At 41.1% G+C, this 19,351-nt stretch overlaps 1 protein-coding gene across 1 annotated transcript in view; it reads right to left on the reverse strand.

The window, feature by feature from the left end:
* The window catches only part of SLC4A8 (solute carrier family 4 member 8), a 1,419,216-nt gene that overhangs the window by 200,141 nt on the left and 1,199,724 nt on the right, over positions 1-19,351 (reverse strand). The window contains exon 16 of the mRNA XM_044082169.1: positions 16,301-16,462. Coding sequence (XP_043938104.1) covers positions 16,301-16,462 — 162 coding nt within the window. The remainder of the gene's footprint in view (positions 1-16,300; positions 16,463-19,351) is intronic.

The raw sequence follows: 19,351 nt of genomic DNA on the forward strand, positions 1-19,351 counted from the left end.
ATGGGTCTGTAGTTATTAACTTCAGTGGAGGTCTGCCTTTATGTATGGGTGTAACATAGGATATTTTCCAGAGTTTGGGCACATAGTTTTCAACAATTTATCTGTTTATGAGAGTGGAGACTGGGATAGCAATAACATCTGCTGTGAGTTTCAAGAAATAGCTGGGGAGTAGGTCAGCTGCTGTTAATGAGGTTTTTAGTTTGGAGAGCATGCTTTTGATCGAAGTGGTGGAAACTGTTTTGAGGTTAAAGCTTGTATTAGTGTTATTTGTGTTGGGGGGGGGGTAGTGAGGAAGGAACTGTCCTGTGATACTAAGGATGGAATTGAGTATACAAAGTGGGAGTTGAATTGTGTTTCAATGGGAACTTTAGTGTCAGGGGTGGTTGGTTTGGGGGTAGCCTTTTGGGTGGATTTTAGTAGCCGGTTTACATTTTTCCAAAATTTTGGGGGGGTTGTGTTGGTATTTAGTTTGTAATGTCATGTAGTAGGATTTTTTTGTCCAGCCTAATGTATTTTATTGCATGGTTGCGCAGTTCTTGGAACTTAGTTAGGCTTTGTGTTTCTTTGGTTTTTTGATAGTAAAGCCAGGCAGTATCTCTGGACTTGAGGATTTGTTTGGTTTCTTTACTGAGCAAGGGGTTTATAGAGGTTCTAACCTTGATTTTGCGCAATGGAGCAACAGTGTCTAGGTGTTGTAGAAATGTTTTGTTGAAATATGCTACAGTCTGGTCAAGTGGGAGTGTTTTTAGGGGGGGGGTCCAGTCACAGTTACAGAGTAAAGTATTGAGGACTTCAGGAGAGAATTTGTTTGTGTTTCTAGTGGATATATAGTTAGTGGTTTTGCATATGCTTGTTCTGCTATGTATAAAGTATATTATGTTGTGGTCACTTAAGGTGTCTGGGAGACTGCCTGCGTGGGGGTACACTGTGGGGTTGTTAGTTAGGACCCAGTCAAGGATGGATTCCCTTTTAGATTTTTTATCACATCTAGTTGGAATTTGGACTAGCTGCTGGTAGCTATGGAGATTTATTAGATTACTTGGTGGTTCTGATATGCAGGTGAACCAATCTAGGTTGAAATCCCCCAGAATAAGGGTTTCTTGTGAGTATGTGGATGAACACCAAGATAAGAAGTCTTCAAGGCTAGCAGGTGTATTACCAGGTAGAATATAGATCACAATTGTGGTGATGACCTTTTTAGGGTGAAGTTGTTGTGAGATAAGTATGTCCCCAATTATTGGGGGAGGGGTAGGAGTTAGGTAATTGACATACATTTAAGTTGGACGTATACAGTAAGGCAGTTCCACCCCCTTTACAAAGTGGTCTGTCTTGTCTAATGATACTGTAGCCGGTAGGGAGAACTTCTAAGTTAGCTATGTTTTTATTTAGCCAGGTTTCTGTTAAAGTAGCTATGTCTGGGGAGTAGTGTGCTATTGTGGCCTGGAGTTCAGGTATTTTATTTTTGATACTTCTAATATTAATATTTAGCATTAAAAGATGGTTGGTTTTGCTGCTGTTGTTGATTTGCCCAGGGATGAAGATAGTGGGGGTGTTATGTTCTGACATTTGTGTTGGAACAGTTTGGGTTGGACAGGATGGATTTGTGCCTGGGTTGGGGTGAATATCCCCACTTATGGTGAGCCTGGTGTTAAAATGGTGATACAGATGTTGCAGTTTGGTGAGGAGTGTGAGAAAGTATTGTGTTTTTTTGGAGTAGGAATGAGAGCATATGTGTTTAGTTCTGAACTGGTCTGTTATGTAGTTCTTGAACAATTGTGGGCGGATATTATAATGTGCAGTGTCTGTATATGAGAGTGTATAATGTAGGGTTGTGCTATTAAGTTTAGAGATATTGCTGGAGTGATAACTTGTGGTGTTATAAAGAATTATGAGAAGACAGACTAGACTTAGTTGTGTTATAGTCATGCTTATAAAGTTTAAGTTGGTTCTAGGTGGGGGTCCGAATAGGAATTATAGGATTGCACTATATGTGGATGGGTAAGTAGTGTGGGTGATGTAAAAAATGCCTATTGGGAATGAGAGTGATTGGGAGTGTTTTGTGTGGAGCCAGTTGGTGTGATAAAATGTGAACTGACTTGAGGAGCTGTGATTGGTGGAGGTGATGTGAGGGTGAGCTGTGGGTGTGGCTGTGATTACTATAAATGTAGAGGTAGTGGGGGTGGGAAGGAATAGGGGGCAGGGCAGGGGAGTGGAGAGAGCCCGAGCATTAGCGAGGGTGACTGGATGGGGCAGAGCCCACCAAGACAAGAGTAAAAAGTAAGTATTACTTTACAAATCTGAACACTTTAAACAAATTCCTGAGGTATAATGGCTTACCAGCAAGCAGAATGCAATTGCTGAAGAGCACTTATGTCTTGGTGGGAGACTAGAAATTTAAAGATGGCTCCATGCTCAGCAGGATTCTAATATATACTTAGTATTGGGGGAGGGAGATAGCACAGAGGGTGTAAACCAGGTGGAATGCAAAGAAACCAGAGAGGCAATCAGTGGCAATCTATCAGTGAAGACCTCAGAGGGGGGAAAGTAATAATTCAAACTACCTGTAAAGTGAAGGAGAGAAGAGACAGAAAAGTTTATTAAGGTTAGGAGTGTGCCTTCACATTGACTTGCTGATTAGTAACCAGTTTGTGCACAGATTAGAGTAGGGAGATACATTAGTAATGAAGGGGAATGTATAGAGATTCAAATAAACAGGTGGGCCTTCAAGTTTTACAAACTAAGGCAGAAAGCACTGAGAGGGCTGCTTGATTGTTAATTTACTCACAGGGATCTGAATTAAAATGTATACTGTCTATTGGACAGTTAGGATTACTGCACTAGCTGGGGGGGGGCACAAGGCTTCAACAGTCAGTTTTATTAGCATGCTGAGAACTACTGCTAATGTAATAGCTTCCCTCTCATAGAACATACAAGTAGAATGCCTGAGTGGACTGACCCTGCTCTTGAGGCTCAAAATGTATATCCTTATTTAGTTTTGCAGTACTGATTCCTTCTTATACTGTATGGGTGGAGTGGTAGCCGCAGACTGCAGATTTGCTTGAGTGTGCTCCTGCTCTTGAGGCTCAAAATGTATATCCTTGTTTAGTTTCAGAAAAATTCAGAAACTCTTCTAGCTGAAGTAATGGATATTAGAAAAAGAGTCTTCCAAGATAAAAACTTTAAGGGACAAGAAGAAGCTGATTCAAAAGGGGGCAGTATCAAGGAGGCTAATACTAAATTTAGATCCCATGGTGATGGAAGTTCTTTGATAGGAGGTCTTAGAAGGAATGTGCCCCTTAAAAAGGCTTTGCACAATCTGTGAGACATAATGTTTGAACCCTTGATGCCTATGTGAAAGTTAGAAATAGCAGCCAGCTGAACTCAAACAGTGGCGGCTACCACCCTTTGATTAAAAATTTCCGTCAGAAATTCCAGGATGGCTGAAATTTGAGCTGTGAGAGGGTCCAATTAGTTTTTATTCACCCTAAAGGAAAATCTCTTCCACTTACTCACATAAAGTTTTCCTGTAGTACTTTTGTGCAAATACACTAAAATGTGCCTCACAGCTGGGGATAATTCTTGAAGCCTGGCTAAGACTGGAAGTGGAATAACCAAGCTGTCAGCTTGACAGATTGGATGTAGGGAACAAGAGTCCCAGACTGATGAGTCAAGAGATCCGGCACTGGGTCCAGGATCCAAGGGTCCTCCTGTAGATAAAGCCATAGGAAGGGGAACTATATCTGAAGAGATCAGTAAGGATTAATGAGAATTATTTTGTGACTCAACAGTTTTGCTTTCTGGATTACCTTCGGTATGATGGGAAACAGTGGAAACACATAAAGAAGTCCCTGGGGCCAATCATGGACAAGTGCATCCCTGGGTGACTCTCCCGAAGGGGGGATTAGGGCAAAAAAGCTGCTGCATTTGGCACTGATGGATGTGGCAAAGAGATTGCAGCATGGCTGGCCTCACTTGCGCAAAATATTTCTTGCAACTTCCTGATTCAGGGACCACTCATGTGGCATTAAAATTGTCCTGCTCAGCTTGCCTGTGATCATGTTGGACTTCCCCGGAATATGCATCACAATGAGAAAGCATTGAAAAGAAACTGCCCATTGCCAAACTCTCTTAGCCTCTCAACATAGGAGGTAGGATCTGATTCCACCTTGTTTGTTGATGTACCACACCACTGATATGCTGTCTGCTTGAATTGCAATTATCCCCGAAGGAAGAGAGTTTTGAAATGCTTGCAATACCATGAGCACCACTCTCATCTCCAGGACATTAATGTGCAAGTGGTATTTGTGTTCCTGCCAAGTCCCTTGGACAGTCTATCCCAGATAATGATCTTCACTCTATCTGGGAAGCATCCATGATCACTGTAGCTACTGGTTGGGGGAGAACAAATGGTCTGCATATTGTCACCTGTGTAGACTGAATCCACCAATGAAGATCTTTTTTGCATGTGTTCGTTATCAAAATTTTGTGAGACATGGGCATCTCCTGCATGGACCATTGAGTGAAGAAAAACCATTGTAGTATTTTCATTTGTAGGTGGGCTAGGGAAACCAAGGTTATTGCTGCTGCCATTGAACCTAAAACCTTGAGTACAAACTTCACCCGAATTTTCTTTTTTCTCAACAGGACTGACACCTGACGGCGTAATGTTAGGACTCTTTCTGCAGGCAGTTTTGCTACCATGCTTTTTGCATTTAAATCTGCTCCTATAAAAGTAATATGTTAAGAAGGCAACAAGGCAGATTTTTTGAAATTGACTGCAATGCTTAACTCTGAGCAAAGATGGATTGTAGTGTCCCTTGCCTTGATTAGTAGATACTCGGTGGTGGCAGTCAGGAGCCAGTTGTCTAAGTATGAAAACACCTGGAATCCTAGACACCTCAGGTGAGCCATGACTACTGCCATGCATTTGGTGAATACCCTGGGAGCTGTGGTGCGACCAAAGAGCAGAGATCTGAACTGGTAATGACTGGCTCCCAGCCGGAAGCGTAGATATCTCCTGGAGTGCCTGTTGATTTTGGATATGATTGACTGTACCCATCTGTTGTGGTGATGTTTTGCCAGGCTTCTGGGTACAGTGATTGTCTTCCCCTGACTGCCTCCATGGGTGGACAGGTGGGCCTCCTTTCAGGAGTGCTGGAAGGGCCTACCAGAGAACATATCTCTGTCGCCATGGTAATGCAGACAACCTCTGCCGCAAGGACGATGTCTTCCATTATTATTTCCCCTTCTGCCCCTAGGGGAAAATTCACCATGTGCATTACACAAAGCTCCTTGTGATTTTCAGAACCACATCTTTCCTTCTGACCTTTGGGGTAAGGTTTAGTAGGGGCGGAAAAATGCACTCCCACGGCAGATAGAGTTTTGCCCTTCTGTTAGCACCTGGTGAGTTTCTTTAACTTTTGGCCTGGACAAGGATGAGCCATCAAAAGGAGTATTAGTAAAGGAAGACTTGAAGGGTTCAGCAAAGTTGCAAAGCCACATCCAGGAATGTCTTCTCAGAGCAATTCCTGTGCTTACTGCCCTACTCGCTCCATCAGCCGCATATGAAATCAGGTGCATGGAGGAGTTTGCTATGGAGGTTAAGGTTGCAAGTTAAGTGTTTACCATCTCTGGAAGCACCTCAGCTGTCACACCTTGGATTGAATCTCCTAGCTCCTTGAGGAGATCCCTCAGAAGCCTGATGAAATGAGAAAGATAATTTAGTGACCTCAGAGTAAATGCTGTTGAGGAAAACATACGTTTCCCATATCTGTCCATCGTTTGAGATTCTTTGTTCAGCGGATGGACAGATGAAGAAGTTTCAACTAATTCCTTCTTGGTGGCTGCCGACACCAACATAGCATCTACCGGAACACCTTTTGTAAGAAAATGCTTGTCCTCAGGGACAGTGATAAACTTATTTGGCCTCCTCGGAACAGGGTCCACCATCTCTGGAGAGCCCCACGCCTTCCAACTGACTACCCCCAGTAGTTTGTCAAAAGGCGAAGACACCTAACAGGTGGAGGGTCGAGAGCCAAATGCCTCTAGGAAAACTGACTCATCCCCAGAAGGGGATAGGGACTTCCACTGACCCCGCTGTTTAAGGATCTTTAAGATGTCCGAAAATGAGACATCCTCAGAGGATGAACATGGGGACTCTTCTGACTCCTCTATGTCTGTGTCAGATGTGACAGACTCAGGGGAGTATGCTTCTGAGGAATCTCCTCAGACGGGTGCTCTTGGGAGGACTCGTAAGAAAGTTTCTCACCTGTAGGGGTAACCTGAGGCATGGGGTCCCTGTGCCTGGGCTGCAGGGGTGGAGTGGAGGTTGACACTGGCGCTGTTGGGGGGAGAGTGAATGGAGCCGAGGGTGGATCAGACTCAGGGGAAAGCACACTCCTCATCACCTTGAAGGCACCTCGATCCCGGCCTGAGTGAGCCTCCTGCTCCAAGGAACCAGGAGATCTCTCCCGCACCAAGGATGAGGGCTCCGAGGCAGATGTTGGTGCTGAACTCACCTGCGCCAAAGCTCTGATTGGGAGAGCTGGGTCCAACAAGGGTCCGAGCCGACTCTCCCCAATGGACACAATAGGTAAGTGTCGGCTCCCAGATCCTTCAATGGAAGTGATCGGAGCAGACATCGGTACCGAGACTCCAGAAGTGGCTCTCAGAACCGACAGTTCCACCACTATGACCTCCAGACACTCTGGCTCTGAACTCGACTGAGTCAGAGGAGGAGCAGCTGGCATGGATGACACGGACTTCAGCTTCACATCCTTTGGGCTGGGCAGAATTTTGGCCAGGGATGGTGTCCTAAGCAACCTATTCACAACCCTCTCCATGTCATCATTTGATAAACTCCTGGATGATCTGGAGGAGTACACTGAAGACTTGTGACTACCTGCCACTGACTGTAGTAAAGGAGATTGCGGCACTGAGTGTACACGCTCCAAAGATGGTGACTGGTCCCTCTTTTTTTCTTTTGGACAGATCTGAAGTAGCTGATGGAGTCAAGGGAGATTTCTCCTTCTCAGCTCCGACAACCTTTGGATCCGAGACAACAGTAGTAGGGGTAGATTTTTGTGACAGTTGCGAAGTCGGAGCCGACGAGGATTTTGAAGAAGATGATGATTTTGAAGTGGTTGGCTGTTGTATGGTCTGCTCAAAAGGTCCTTTAAGACGCCCTCTACTAATCAACTTATTCTTGTAGTCCTGCAGGACTCTTGCACTAAACCCCTGGCAAATGGAACAAGAGTCCTGCAGGTGCACTGTCCCTTGACAATAGACGCAGCTAGTATGTCCATCTGTTATGGCCATCTTCTGCATACAGTAATCACATTTTTTAAAACCTGAGTGCTTTTTCTTAGACATACTGGAAACAAAAAAAATGAACAGGAAAGTCAACACAGAACATAATGGCCTGACAAGAAATATAATTAAATTTTTTTTTTTGGTAGGGATAGAGAGACATAAGGAGGACTTGAGGAGTGTCTCTAACTAAAAACAACGTGCTCCTCAAACTAAGGAGACATCTCTAACAAACTACACTCCTGGGGGAAACAGACAACAGTGGGAAAGGGGGAAATAAGCCCTCTAATTTAAATGGGCTGAACAAATACCAACAGCTCTCTAAACCTCTAATTATGATGGAAAAGGGGCACACAAAAAACACACAGGCCTTGCGAGGGAAAACGACGGCAATAAAGAACACAGGCAAAAGGGAAAACGGACAATATATGGATAACTAACAAATACTCTAAGAAGGACAAAAACCTCACTAATTAAAGTAATCAAAAAACTGTTGAAAATAGCATTCTAAGAGCAAAAATTATTTGTGCTCAGTCTGAGCCAGCACAGAGGAATCCCAAAGCTTCAAGCAGTAAGTGAGATCTGGGTATCTGCCGCTAGGCATCATGGGACAGAGTGCAGCCTTGAGCCAGCACAGAGCTCACGAGCTTTAGTATAAGGCTGAGTCAGAACCAATGCTTGGTTCCGAACCCAACCAGCAAAATGAAGGTGAGATGGGACAATATAACTATCAGTTTAACCCATTTGGACCTATTTCTACATTAATCCTTTTTGCCATAGCTGCCACATCATCATCATTAATAGATGGAAATAATTCATTCTCATCAACCTTGTACCCAAAGACAGAAGTGATATCTCAGCTACATGGGGGAAAATTTACCACTGAAAATATTAGCAAGGCACTATTTGAAGTAATCCAATTTGTGACTCTCTCTCTCTCTCTCTCTCTCTCCAGTGCAAAATGCTGAGACCACAATATCTAATTATCAAAACACTGAAAATTGAAAATGCCTTTTTTTTTTACATTGAATATGTTAATATCTTACTGCTGTAGAGTTTTAATGTTGTAGTATCACTCTAAGATGTTTTGTATTGTACAGAACAAACACGGTGGAGGTAACATTTAATGACCTATTATTGTTTTTGAGACCATTCTGTGTTAGTTTATAAGAAACAGGTAAGGCATTTTTTATTTTTTACAGTAGATGTATAAGCTTTAAAGGAATGGTGGTAGTGGTAGCTAAACTAGCGGGACTAGTGCCTAGGAGGGGAAGTGTGTATGTTGAATGTGTTTAGATGTTTTGTGCAGGGAAAAGGTGCATGTGTGCAAGTTTTGGACATTGCAGTACAGTGGGGATAGGGAAATGTACCTTTTCTCCACTGTAGTGCAATCTCAAGTATATTTAATTTGTAGGGGGTGTGGGGGTGCAGGGGGCCGCAACCCCCCTGCAAACATGTAAAAAAGGTGTTATTTGAAGTATGGAAATATGGATGTAATGTTTTAACTGAAAGGTGGATGCAGTGTTGTACAGGGTGATTTGCAATATGTTTTTCAATATTTTGAGCTTGTCGATTTTATGGCTGTTCGATGTTTTGATAGTTAGATATTCTGGTCTCGAGTTTTTGAAAGTCGATAAAGCCAATGTTTTGGTAATTCAACTAAATGAAATATATATATATATATATATATATATATATATATATATATATATATATATATGCATACATATGTATACACACACACATATTTCATATATATATATATATATATATATATATATATATATATATATATATATATGTGTGTATGCATGTATGGGTAGGGAATTCTTTGGGTGAAGAGTATATCTCTCTAAGAGGTCTTCCTTATGTTGCAGTGAAGGTGAAGGCCTTTGGCTTGAGTGACATTAGTATTACTAGGATCTCTGAAGTGGAGGAAATCTAGCAGAACAGAATCTTTTGTAGCCTAGAAGGCAAATTAGAGATGACTATGTGGGAACTAATATGAGGCAGAGAAGTTTGAGGATGTTTAATCTCTTTGGGTAGACTACGGAAAATTATTCTTTGATTCTTTTTTTTTTCAGCTAGAAAATATTGTGTTTTTTTTAATTTGGCAAGGTGTTTGGAATAGTATATTCAAAATAATGCATTGTTTTCTATGACTGGAGTGCTGGAGGAAGAATAAAGAGTGATTATGACACTGGTATATTTGGAAGATATATACTTGATAATTAACTGGGTAACATAGAAGGATTTCTAACTATAATTGATTCATGAATATTGAAGGACAGTCTAGCATCAATGGTGGGACCTAGATCACTAATAACTATGTCAATTTTAAAATCTTTCTTTGTAGTGTTCATTTAGTACGGTAAGTGATGGTAGAAACAGATAAAATGTGTAAAGGGATTTTGTTATTTCTGAAGGTATTCCTGGACAGTAATTCAATGAAAGTGCTAGATGTTTAACAACATAATGCTAGTTACCTGCACTCGTTTTTGATTTTTGGCATGCCACATTATAGGTTGCCATTAAGCATTCAAATCAGCCCCACGACTAACTAACAGGTACAGTATATCCTTCTACAGCCACAAAATATTGCCACAGATATGCTCATGCAAATCAATTACTGCATGATTTCTAGATTCCTTACACAACAGAACACAATGCAGTAATCCAATTCCACCATCACATGGAATATGTCTGGTGATATGATACACTCCATTGCATATCAGGATAAGGAATTTTAAAAATGGCAATAGTTTCTACTGGTGTTGAATTTTTGCTGCCATAAAGATAAAGCCAGCGGCTTATCCAAATTTCTGTGATTACTCTAGTCTATTACCTCTAAGCTGCTACTCACTGTGACCTTGCAGCCCCCCTTATATACTTTGACAGAACATGGCGGTGTTTACTCAGTTTTGCCTACCAAACATGTTAGTATACCAGAAAATGTCACAGACTCAAGCCTTAATTAAGCACCAACACACACACACACACACACACACACACGTTGCAGATGTGCAACAGTTTAGTCAAGTTACAGCTACAGTGAGGAGGAGGACTGCAGTTTTTACTTTAAGGCCCTCTTCCCCTATTGCACAGGCCTAGCAACCTGCTCAGGGTTGGACATGCAATGGGTTTCAGCAATAATGAACCACTTGTTTTCCAAAGTAATGTAATTCCTTGAGACTACCTTGCTGCCCTTGCAACCAGCACTCCTTGTATAGTCTGCAATCTACACAAGGGACTCTACCGTGAGGCTTTATACCCTAGCCTTGTTCCCCACACTCTCCACCACTATACAAGTGAACCTGCTAAACTGCATCACTCCTCTGTCTCACCATGCCAGCTCCAACAGGCTCCCAAGCTGCTAATCAAACTCAGGCCACTTGGGCTGTAGTGAGGTCTTTATCCTTCCAGTCCATTGGAGCTGGCTGCTCTTCAGCTGATAGTAAGAACCCTATTTGGTTGTACCTAATGTAGATCCAAAAACCACTGGTATCAGAAAAAACAAAAAATAAATAAAATCAAACCAAATCAGAGACAAAGAGATGACAATAACTTTAATAGAAAATAAATTCACATCAAACAGTAAGCGTTTTCATCCGCATTGGACTTCTTCAAACTGCATAATGGGATAACAAAAATTTCAAACATCAAATACCCCCTTTTCATAAACTTTTTCCTTTTTAGGAAAGCAGTAAATTCCTTTCTATCATTTAATCCCGGTGGATGGCAAGCATTCAATCTAACTTGCCACTCATATTCTTTCCAACTCAACTCTTCTTCTGCGTCATATTTATTTTCAACATTCAGAACTTCATCAAGAACACAAAACTTAAAATTAACATCACGTGTGTTCTCTTTATAATGCCTACCCAATGCATTCTTTTCATCATGCACACTTACAGCATATTTATGCTCATACATCCCTTTGTACAGCTCTCTTGTGATGTGTCCCACATAAAAAGTTTGTACCTAATGTAGGCCATAGACCAAGACAACAATGCATATTTGCTGCATGCCCTTAGGGTCAAACCTCACTTGTTTATATTATGCTGATTTACATTCACATTTATTTATATTGTATTTTATTTGTTGCTGTTACCAATATGGACTGATGTACTGAAGCAGACCGAAGCACCATAACTTCTGTCCCTCACATACTGGTGGCAGTAGTAACCATTACATTACTGGTGCCAAGACCATACAATCTGCAGCCACTTGTTGATTATGTGGCACCTCAGAGGAACACATGAGTGAATGGATAAATAATGCCACCTGCATATCTGAGTGCTGGGAAAAATGCTTGGTGGGGCAGGGACAAAAGCCATGCCTAGAAATAACAGAAGAAAATTACTGTTCAGAGGAAGAGAGCTCTAGGTCAGCTGTGGCTTGGATATTTTGCCTATGTCCTTCCTGACCCATATCCTGTCAAATATAAGGGAGGTTATCAGCAGCAAACAACAACTCACTGTTTTTCTACTTCCCAGATTAACTACATACTAGAGATTCTAATATGCAGACCTTGGAGACCCAGCCAAGCTTGGTAGAATATAAGCACAGCATAGCAGAGCTGCTGAACCATTTAATTTAAGAAATACTATTAGGTCTACTAAAGTAACACATGAACTTAGGTTAGCATCTGAGCTAATGAGAATTGCAAATCCTTCCTAAAGTCAGTAAATTATGCAATAACAACTAATAGTGCTCTGAACTTATTCCAATGGCAACACCTACTCTAAACCAGTAGACATTGCCAATATACTAGCAAGCAAATTCAGTGCACATTTTACTCTACAGAATGACTATCTAAAGCCCACTTACCCCTGAATGTCTAAGACCCCTCCCAGCCATCATCACTAAAGAACATGTACTGAAGGGGCTCTCCAAGACTAAAAATAGTTGCTCCATGGGACGTGACAATGTACTTGGCTGTTTAATAAACAGTACTAAACAAGCTCTGTCAGGGCCACTCCTTAAATTACTTAACCTGAGCTTAGTCACTGGTTTTGTCCCTGAGGTTTGGTGCACAACAGTAGTGATGCCCCTCCATAAGGATGGTCCCACCACCTACCTCATGAATTAAGGCCCATTAGCCTGACAAGTCTTATTTGTAAAGGCATGTAACATATTACAACTGATGTCCCGATTTCTCAACTTTGTCAATACCAATGCATTGGATCAGCTGGTCGACACCCCCATGCAGCTAGTCAACACCCACATGAGAGGTGAAAATATCCTGAACCTGGTACTAACCAACATTAGTAGCCACTGTAGCGCACCTATAGTGTCATCCTCCTTAGTAAGATCCGGCCATAAAGCGATCTCTTTCAAAGTGACCATCTCCTCTGCCCCCCCCCCCCCCCATCAGGGTCAAACAAATAAACTTTTCCAAAGCTGACTAAGGTATAAGCAGCTTCACAGCCACCATCCCTTCAGTTGGAACTTGCACTAATGTCCAACCCTACACCAAAAAACTATATGAGCACCTACATAGTTGTATGGATTCAGCAATACCTAACAGGACCAAATCATCTTCATCAAGGAAGCGTAACTCTGTCCGGTGGATAGCAGCAGCAATAAACAAACTCTATAATAAAAGGAAAAATTGCCGACAAGGACCAAGAAGGAGCAGGTGCCAAGTTGGAAGCAATCTCTCCTTTGTCTGAACAAGCAAATAGGGAAACTGGTGAAATCCCCTAAGGCTAATTTCTAGTCCAAATTGGCCACATCCACTAAGGACAATCACAAGATCTTCTTCACCTATGTCTGCAGTCTCAAAGGTAACACCCAAATCTGCTCTGAACTGGTGGTCAGAAACACCACATACACAATTGCCATAGATATAGCCAACCTGCTGGCAGAGAAGTTCAGTGAAAACTTCACCTCCCCTGCCCCCCTCATCAGTAAATCAGGCACCTGCCCCCCCCTCCCCTCATCACCAGGAATCAGGTCTTTAATGCCCTCTCAAAGGCAAAAAATACAGTCTCCATGGGACCTGACAGCATCCCTAGTGTGCTTACATGAACTCAGGCATGAACTCTCAGCACCATTAGGCACCCTATTCAAACAAAGCCTGAGCACCAGCTTTGTCCAAGCTGAATAGATGTCAGCCACTGTCATCCCTCTACACAAAGGTGGAGCGTTCACTGACTCAGGCAGTTATAGGCCCATCAGCCTAACTAGCCTGATCTGCAAGGCCATGGAATGCATTATCATCGACCTTATAAATAAGGGCATTGTCAACCTCCAAACTCTTGACCCCACACAGTTTGGTTTGTCAAAGGGAGAGGATGCATGTTAAACTTGGTTGACTTCTTTGAAACCGTCACCAAAGTATTGGCCGAGGGGAAGACAGTGCACACCACCTACCTTGACCTAGTCAAAGCCTTCAACACTATTCCCCACTCGAGCATAACAGATAATCTCTCCCAGCTAGGCATCAACCCGTATGTTATCAGATAGGTAGCTAACTGGCTCACTGTTAGAACCCACTCAGTCAAAACAGGGGAAGCCACCTCCAGTAGTAGACCAGTAACGAGCGGTGTACCCCAAGGATCGGTCCTGGGGCCTCCACTGTTTGGGATATACTTTTCAAGGTGCAAGCCAAAACCAGTGGTCTGTGGCTGACCAAGTTTGCAGATGTCTTAAACTCCCCTAGTGATGTGAACATCCTTCAAGACAGCCTTACTCAAACTAATGAGTGGTGCCAGAAGCATGGCCTCAAACGGAATGGCAAGAAATGCGTCATTATCCCCATTGGGGGACATAACCAGTCGTGAGGGCCTTGGGCACCCAGGTTGATAGCAATCTGACTTTTGACCACCACGTTGCCTCCGTTGTACAGAAGGCTTTTTACATGGCCCACTTCATAAGTAAGGGTATTTCATCCAGGAACAAGGTGGTCATAAAATCTCCATACTCCTCCCTTCTCAGACCCATTATCAAGTATAATGCCCCCTTCGGCATGTACCTAACCAAGCACATGCAGCAGCTGGAGAGTCCACAGAGGTTCCTGTCCTGGAAAATCCAGGGTTTCAAACACCTATCCTATACAGATAGGCTAAAAGCCCTGCCCTCTACTCAGTCTCATACAGACTGCTGAGAGGTGACCTGTGTCTGGCATACCAGGTCATCTCAAATCCAGCTTTGATGGAGTTGCTGCATATCAGTAAGTCAAACTCCATTCACCAACCTGCATGCAAGGTGTCAACCTGGTCTGTGGCATTAATAGAACTTGTTGATGGGATAGATTTGTGTCCCAAAGACTCCCACATCTGTGGAACAGATTCCCTCTTCATGTCAAGCAGAGTACCTCACTAGCCCTCTTTAAGAGGAAGCTAGATGACTGGATGGGAAGCAGAAAAATACACCCCTGGGATCTCACCTGTGTCCCTGCTGGAGAAGGGAAAGAGGTGCTGAATTTGTGGGAACATGGGAGAAATTCTTGGCAAGGCTTATAAGGGCCTCCAGGCAAGTAGCCTACTATCACCCTATGAACCTATGGACATGATAAACTACGATATTAGAAATCTCATTAGGCTATACCCACAGCAGTTTGGCTTTGTCAAGAGTAAATCCTGTTTAATGAATCTAGTTAACTTCTTTAAAAGGGTAACACAGACTGTTGATAGTGGTCCTTCTACCATGTTAATAAGCTTAATGCATTACAAATAAATCCCTGTGTAGTAAGATGAATTGCAAATTGGCTAAAAGACAGAGCCCAGATGGTACAGGTAACAGGTGCTTTATTACAGAGCATGAGGGTGACTAGTGGTGCCACACAGAGCTCACTGCTGGGGCCACATTTGTTTGGCATTTGCTTTTCTGATCTTCAAATCATGAAACAAGACTTATTGTTAGCCAAGTCTGCAAATGACTGTAAATTGGGAGTCATTGTCAAGTCCCCCTGAGAAGCCAAAGCCTTTCAGCAAGAACTTACACTTGTCAACACCTGGTGTACTAAATTGGCTCAAATTAAATGTTAAAAACTGCAATACTGTCACATTTGATAAACATCTCCTTTCACCAGCATACAACATAGACAACACCTCTCTCCAAAATGAGAATATTGTTTTGATCTTGGGTTGATATCCTGTGATCATCATATAACAACAGTAGTCAGAAAGCCCTTCTGCTTAGCACATCTAATTATCAAAGATGTATCAACTATATCTAAAAAGATCATTGTCTTCTTTTATTCAGCCATGATTAGACTAATTATTGAAAACAATGCCCCCATTGGGATGTTCCATTCTAGACATATCAAATAGCTAGAAAGACCCCACAGGTTCCTAACTAAGAAGGTCAATGACTTAAAACCCCTAAACTACCAGAAAAGACTAGAAGCAGTGATCCTTCACTCACTATCTTACATACTTCTGAGGGGAAATCTATGCCTTGCCTTACATGTTATTAGGGACCCAGTGGTCCTAGATTTCTTGTACCTACATTAATCAAACAGTCTTTCAAATATCAGAACCAGGGATCTAAATTTTCATCAGTAAATAAATAAAATATGGTGGCAAGATAGGTTTGTTATGCAGTGTCTTCCACACCTCTGGAATAGACTCCCTTGGTAAATCAGGCAGTGTGATACATTATCTTCCTTCAAACAGGGACTGGATGATTGGATGGGTGTTCACAAATTCATCCCTGGCTTGTCTGGTCTAGCCCTCCTTGAAAAAGGAGCTACAGTCTAAGGATATGTACTGGCAAGGTTTAAATTGTCACAAGCCTCAGTTACCTTTGTATTTCCTATGATTCTTATAAATCATTTCTCGAGTATAATGCTGCAAAAAAGATCATCACATAGAATGATTAAAGGTTATGAAGGATGGATCTGAGTTACAGGTCTAGACTATATCTTAAAGGCACTGTCATAAAAAATGTAGCATTCCAGAGCTGAAATATTTGAGGAGTGGAGTGAGATAATATGGTGGTGTTCAAGCCTTATAGTCTAATTAGGAAAGAAACATTTGCCAACCTTTGTAGGGAAGTAGGTACTTGTCTTGAATTGCTTCAGGGCGCTGGACATCACAAACGTTGTGAAGAACAGAATGCAGGACCAGAAAAGTACATCAGGGGTAAAAGGTCCATGGTGTCCACAAGACGGCCCAACAAACTCACCATGAAGTCGGTGACACTCCTGTATGTGTAGAAGAAAAACAGCAACTGACAAGAATGGAATTATAATGATAAACACTGCTGCTATGAATTCAGACTGCAGTGGTAAAGACCCTCAAGTAAATGCTTTAATCATTTACAGATGACAGTTATTCACTACTGAACAAGGATAACAGTTTTAATTTTATACTGCTAAGAGCTGCTACAGGTGATTCATTCAAAACAGAATTGCTGAAAAACAAAGAACCAATACAAAACTGTGTACATCACAAAATGAATAGCAATTGCATCCTTGATTCTGTGTCTCTTAAAACAATAGCCTTAACATTTTAAAGTGAACTCTTATTTTGGCAATACAATTTCCTCTTTTTACTATTTAATGGTGTTAATGTTATATTTACAACTCTATGCAGCAAATGAATATCGCAGTGCTGATCTGAAAGCTTCTTTCTTTATTAAATTTTTACCTGGTACTATATAATCTCTCATTTCTTCTCTTCTTATTATGGCTATGTTGCCTCAGTATTGCACATATGACATTAAGCAAACTGTAAATTCTCACTCTATATGAAGATCATACTCTGCAATGCAGTTAATGAAACTAAACCACCAAAGAAATAAGACAAAGGGGAGTCCAAGTTTGTCTGGAAACTAATTCAAATTTGGATGCAACTTCATACGTGTGCCTTGTAAGTCAAGCTGCAAAATACAAGCCTTAAACTAAAAATTAAAATCTTCAGCTACAGATGAGAAAATAGATATATGCACTGGAAACAGGCCTCAAAGTGTAATACACCATATAAAATACTACAGGATATGCCCAACGGTTTGGAAAGAGGAGCTTAAGTCTTGGCCTACCTTGATAGATCATAGGTTCATGGCACTAATATAAGTCATATGTGTTCCAAGGGGGCTGTTTCTGCATGCTCTATATAGGCCAGCTAATTATAATCATACTTCATGTTCTACAGCCATTACAGTTATTGCAAAGTCTAGGAAGGATGCGTTAAACCCATGCTCTATATATTTTTGAACTGCCTCATTTAAGACACCTGAACTAGATGTGATATCTAATGTCATCCTCTTTGACAATGAACCTGAATATAGATTGTCCTCCTGTATGAAGCAATGTACTTCTACTAATCTGAGATACACAGCACAGTTGGTAGTTACACCAAATTTAATGCATCAAGGCATCTGCAAACCCCACACTTATGAGTCTCCTTCATATTTGTAAGTCAAAGATTACCAGAAGTACAAGGTCTAGGGACCTGAAATTTGTCTTTGACTTAAACAGAACATTCTGGAGAGACCAATATGTGTGTCTCAGAGATTGCTCCTCCTATGGAACAGGCTTCCCATCAATGTGAAGCTGAGTTAATCTATTATCAGGTTTAAGCACAATCAAGACCAGCAGATGGGGAATAGGACATTTATACTGGGCCTGAAACTCATGTCCCTTACAGACAAAGGTACCTTCTAAATGTCTGACCATCAATGTCCTGTTTGGATACAGGACATCATTATTCTTTCAGGAAAACTTGGCTAGGCTTAGAAAGCCCAGGGCGTTAGTCCAGTAACAGTCTATGAATCTATGCATCAGAATGGTTTGAAGGAATAATCTTTGACAACATTATGGCACTATAACTTTGCTGAGTGCTAGAATCTAGTGAAACACTTCTGAAACAGCTGTTTAGATTCATGAATTATGAATTATTACAAAATAATTATTAGAGAAATTGTTGAAACCAACTCATGATTTCTTCCAAAGATAAGAATCATGACAAAAATATGAAAGGTCATCAAATATAAAGCTGACAAGCACCTGTGAAGAACATCTGCTAATCTTTGGTGGAATGTTTTTGAGTAATATACAATTCTGAGATGACCATCCAGTTCTGGGAGCACACACTTTGTTTATTTTTATTTAACATTTGTTAACTAGATGGGTGAACTAAGTGGTCCAAGGACATTTTTCAGCCATGGTTTGGGACATGACGGCAAATATAATAATCAAACATGACATAACAAAGGCAACTAACTAGAATATTTAGAACAGCGGTACAATACATATAATCCCATTAATGAAAAAGGTATTCTAACAAAAATAAGTATAACTATTAATATAAAAAAATAAGCTCCCTATGTACAACATGCACACAGTAATAATGACAAATTAAACAAAACAAAAAAAAAACATTTAGGGGGGTTAGTCTATGCAAGACAGTATATTAGGCATTGGTCAACATGACGGGCACATAGCTGTCAGCCAGTTAAAAATGGTTCAAGGTGTAGTAGTGCCAAATGAGCAGCTGACTTAGGACGTTCAGTAAATAATGCCAATATATTAACTGATTTTCTACATTTTCAGAGAATGAAAACAAATATATATAATTTTTGTCCTTGCCATCGTGGAGTAACAGATTCCCCATCTCTTTCATTATGAGCAATTACTTGACATAATGATGTTAACCTGGGAACCCATTTTATTTTTTTTAAGAAAATGGCAACTCAAATAATTAGCTTGGTTATACATTTTCTTTTTAACACGGCAATTAATTCTGTATAATATATAATGAAATACAAGACAATCAAATAGTACATGGTTAACAAAGTGATCAGTAAGATTCATTGCATGAAAGAATAAATGAATTACAACCTCTCTTGTTCTAGTCCTGTCAGAGCTAATGTTTAGACTTTTATCTCCCTCTACCCCATCACAGACTGTGATTAAGTCAATCAACAATAGCCACCATGATCTGAAAAACTATGAAGACTTTATCATAATCAACACTTTTTAGGGCTAACATAACATCTGCTTTCAGTTTGAGGAAGAGCTTAAAGCAACAGACAGCTGTTTTCATTTCATATAACTTCTTTCAATTTGCATTAAAACAAAAAGTATGTTTTC

The sequence above is a fragment of the Protopterus annectens genome, chromosome 9.part0 (genome assembly GCF_019279795.1).
Source record: "Protopterus annectens isolate FY-2018-M chromosome 9.part0, PAN1.0, whole genome shotgun sequence".
In the NCBI taxonomy this organism is placed as follows: domain Eukaryota; kingdom Metazoa; phylum Chordata; order Ceratodontiformes; family Protopteridae; genus Protopterus; species Protopterus annectens.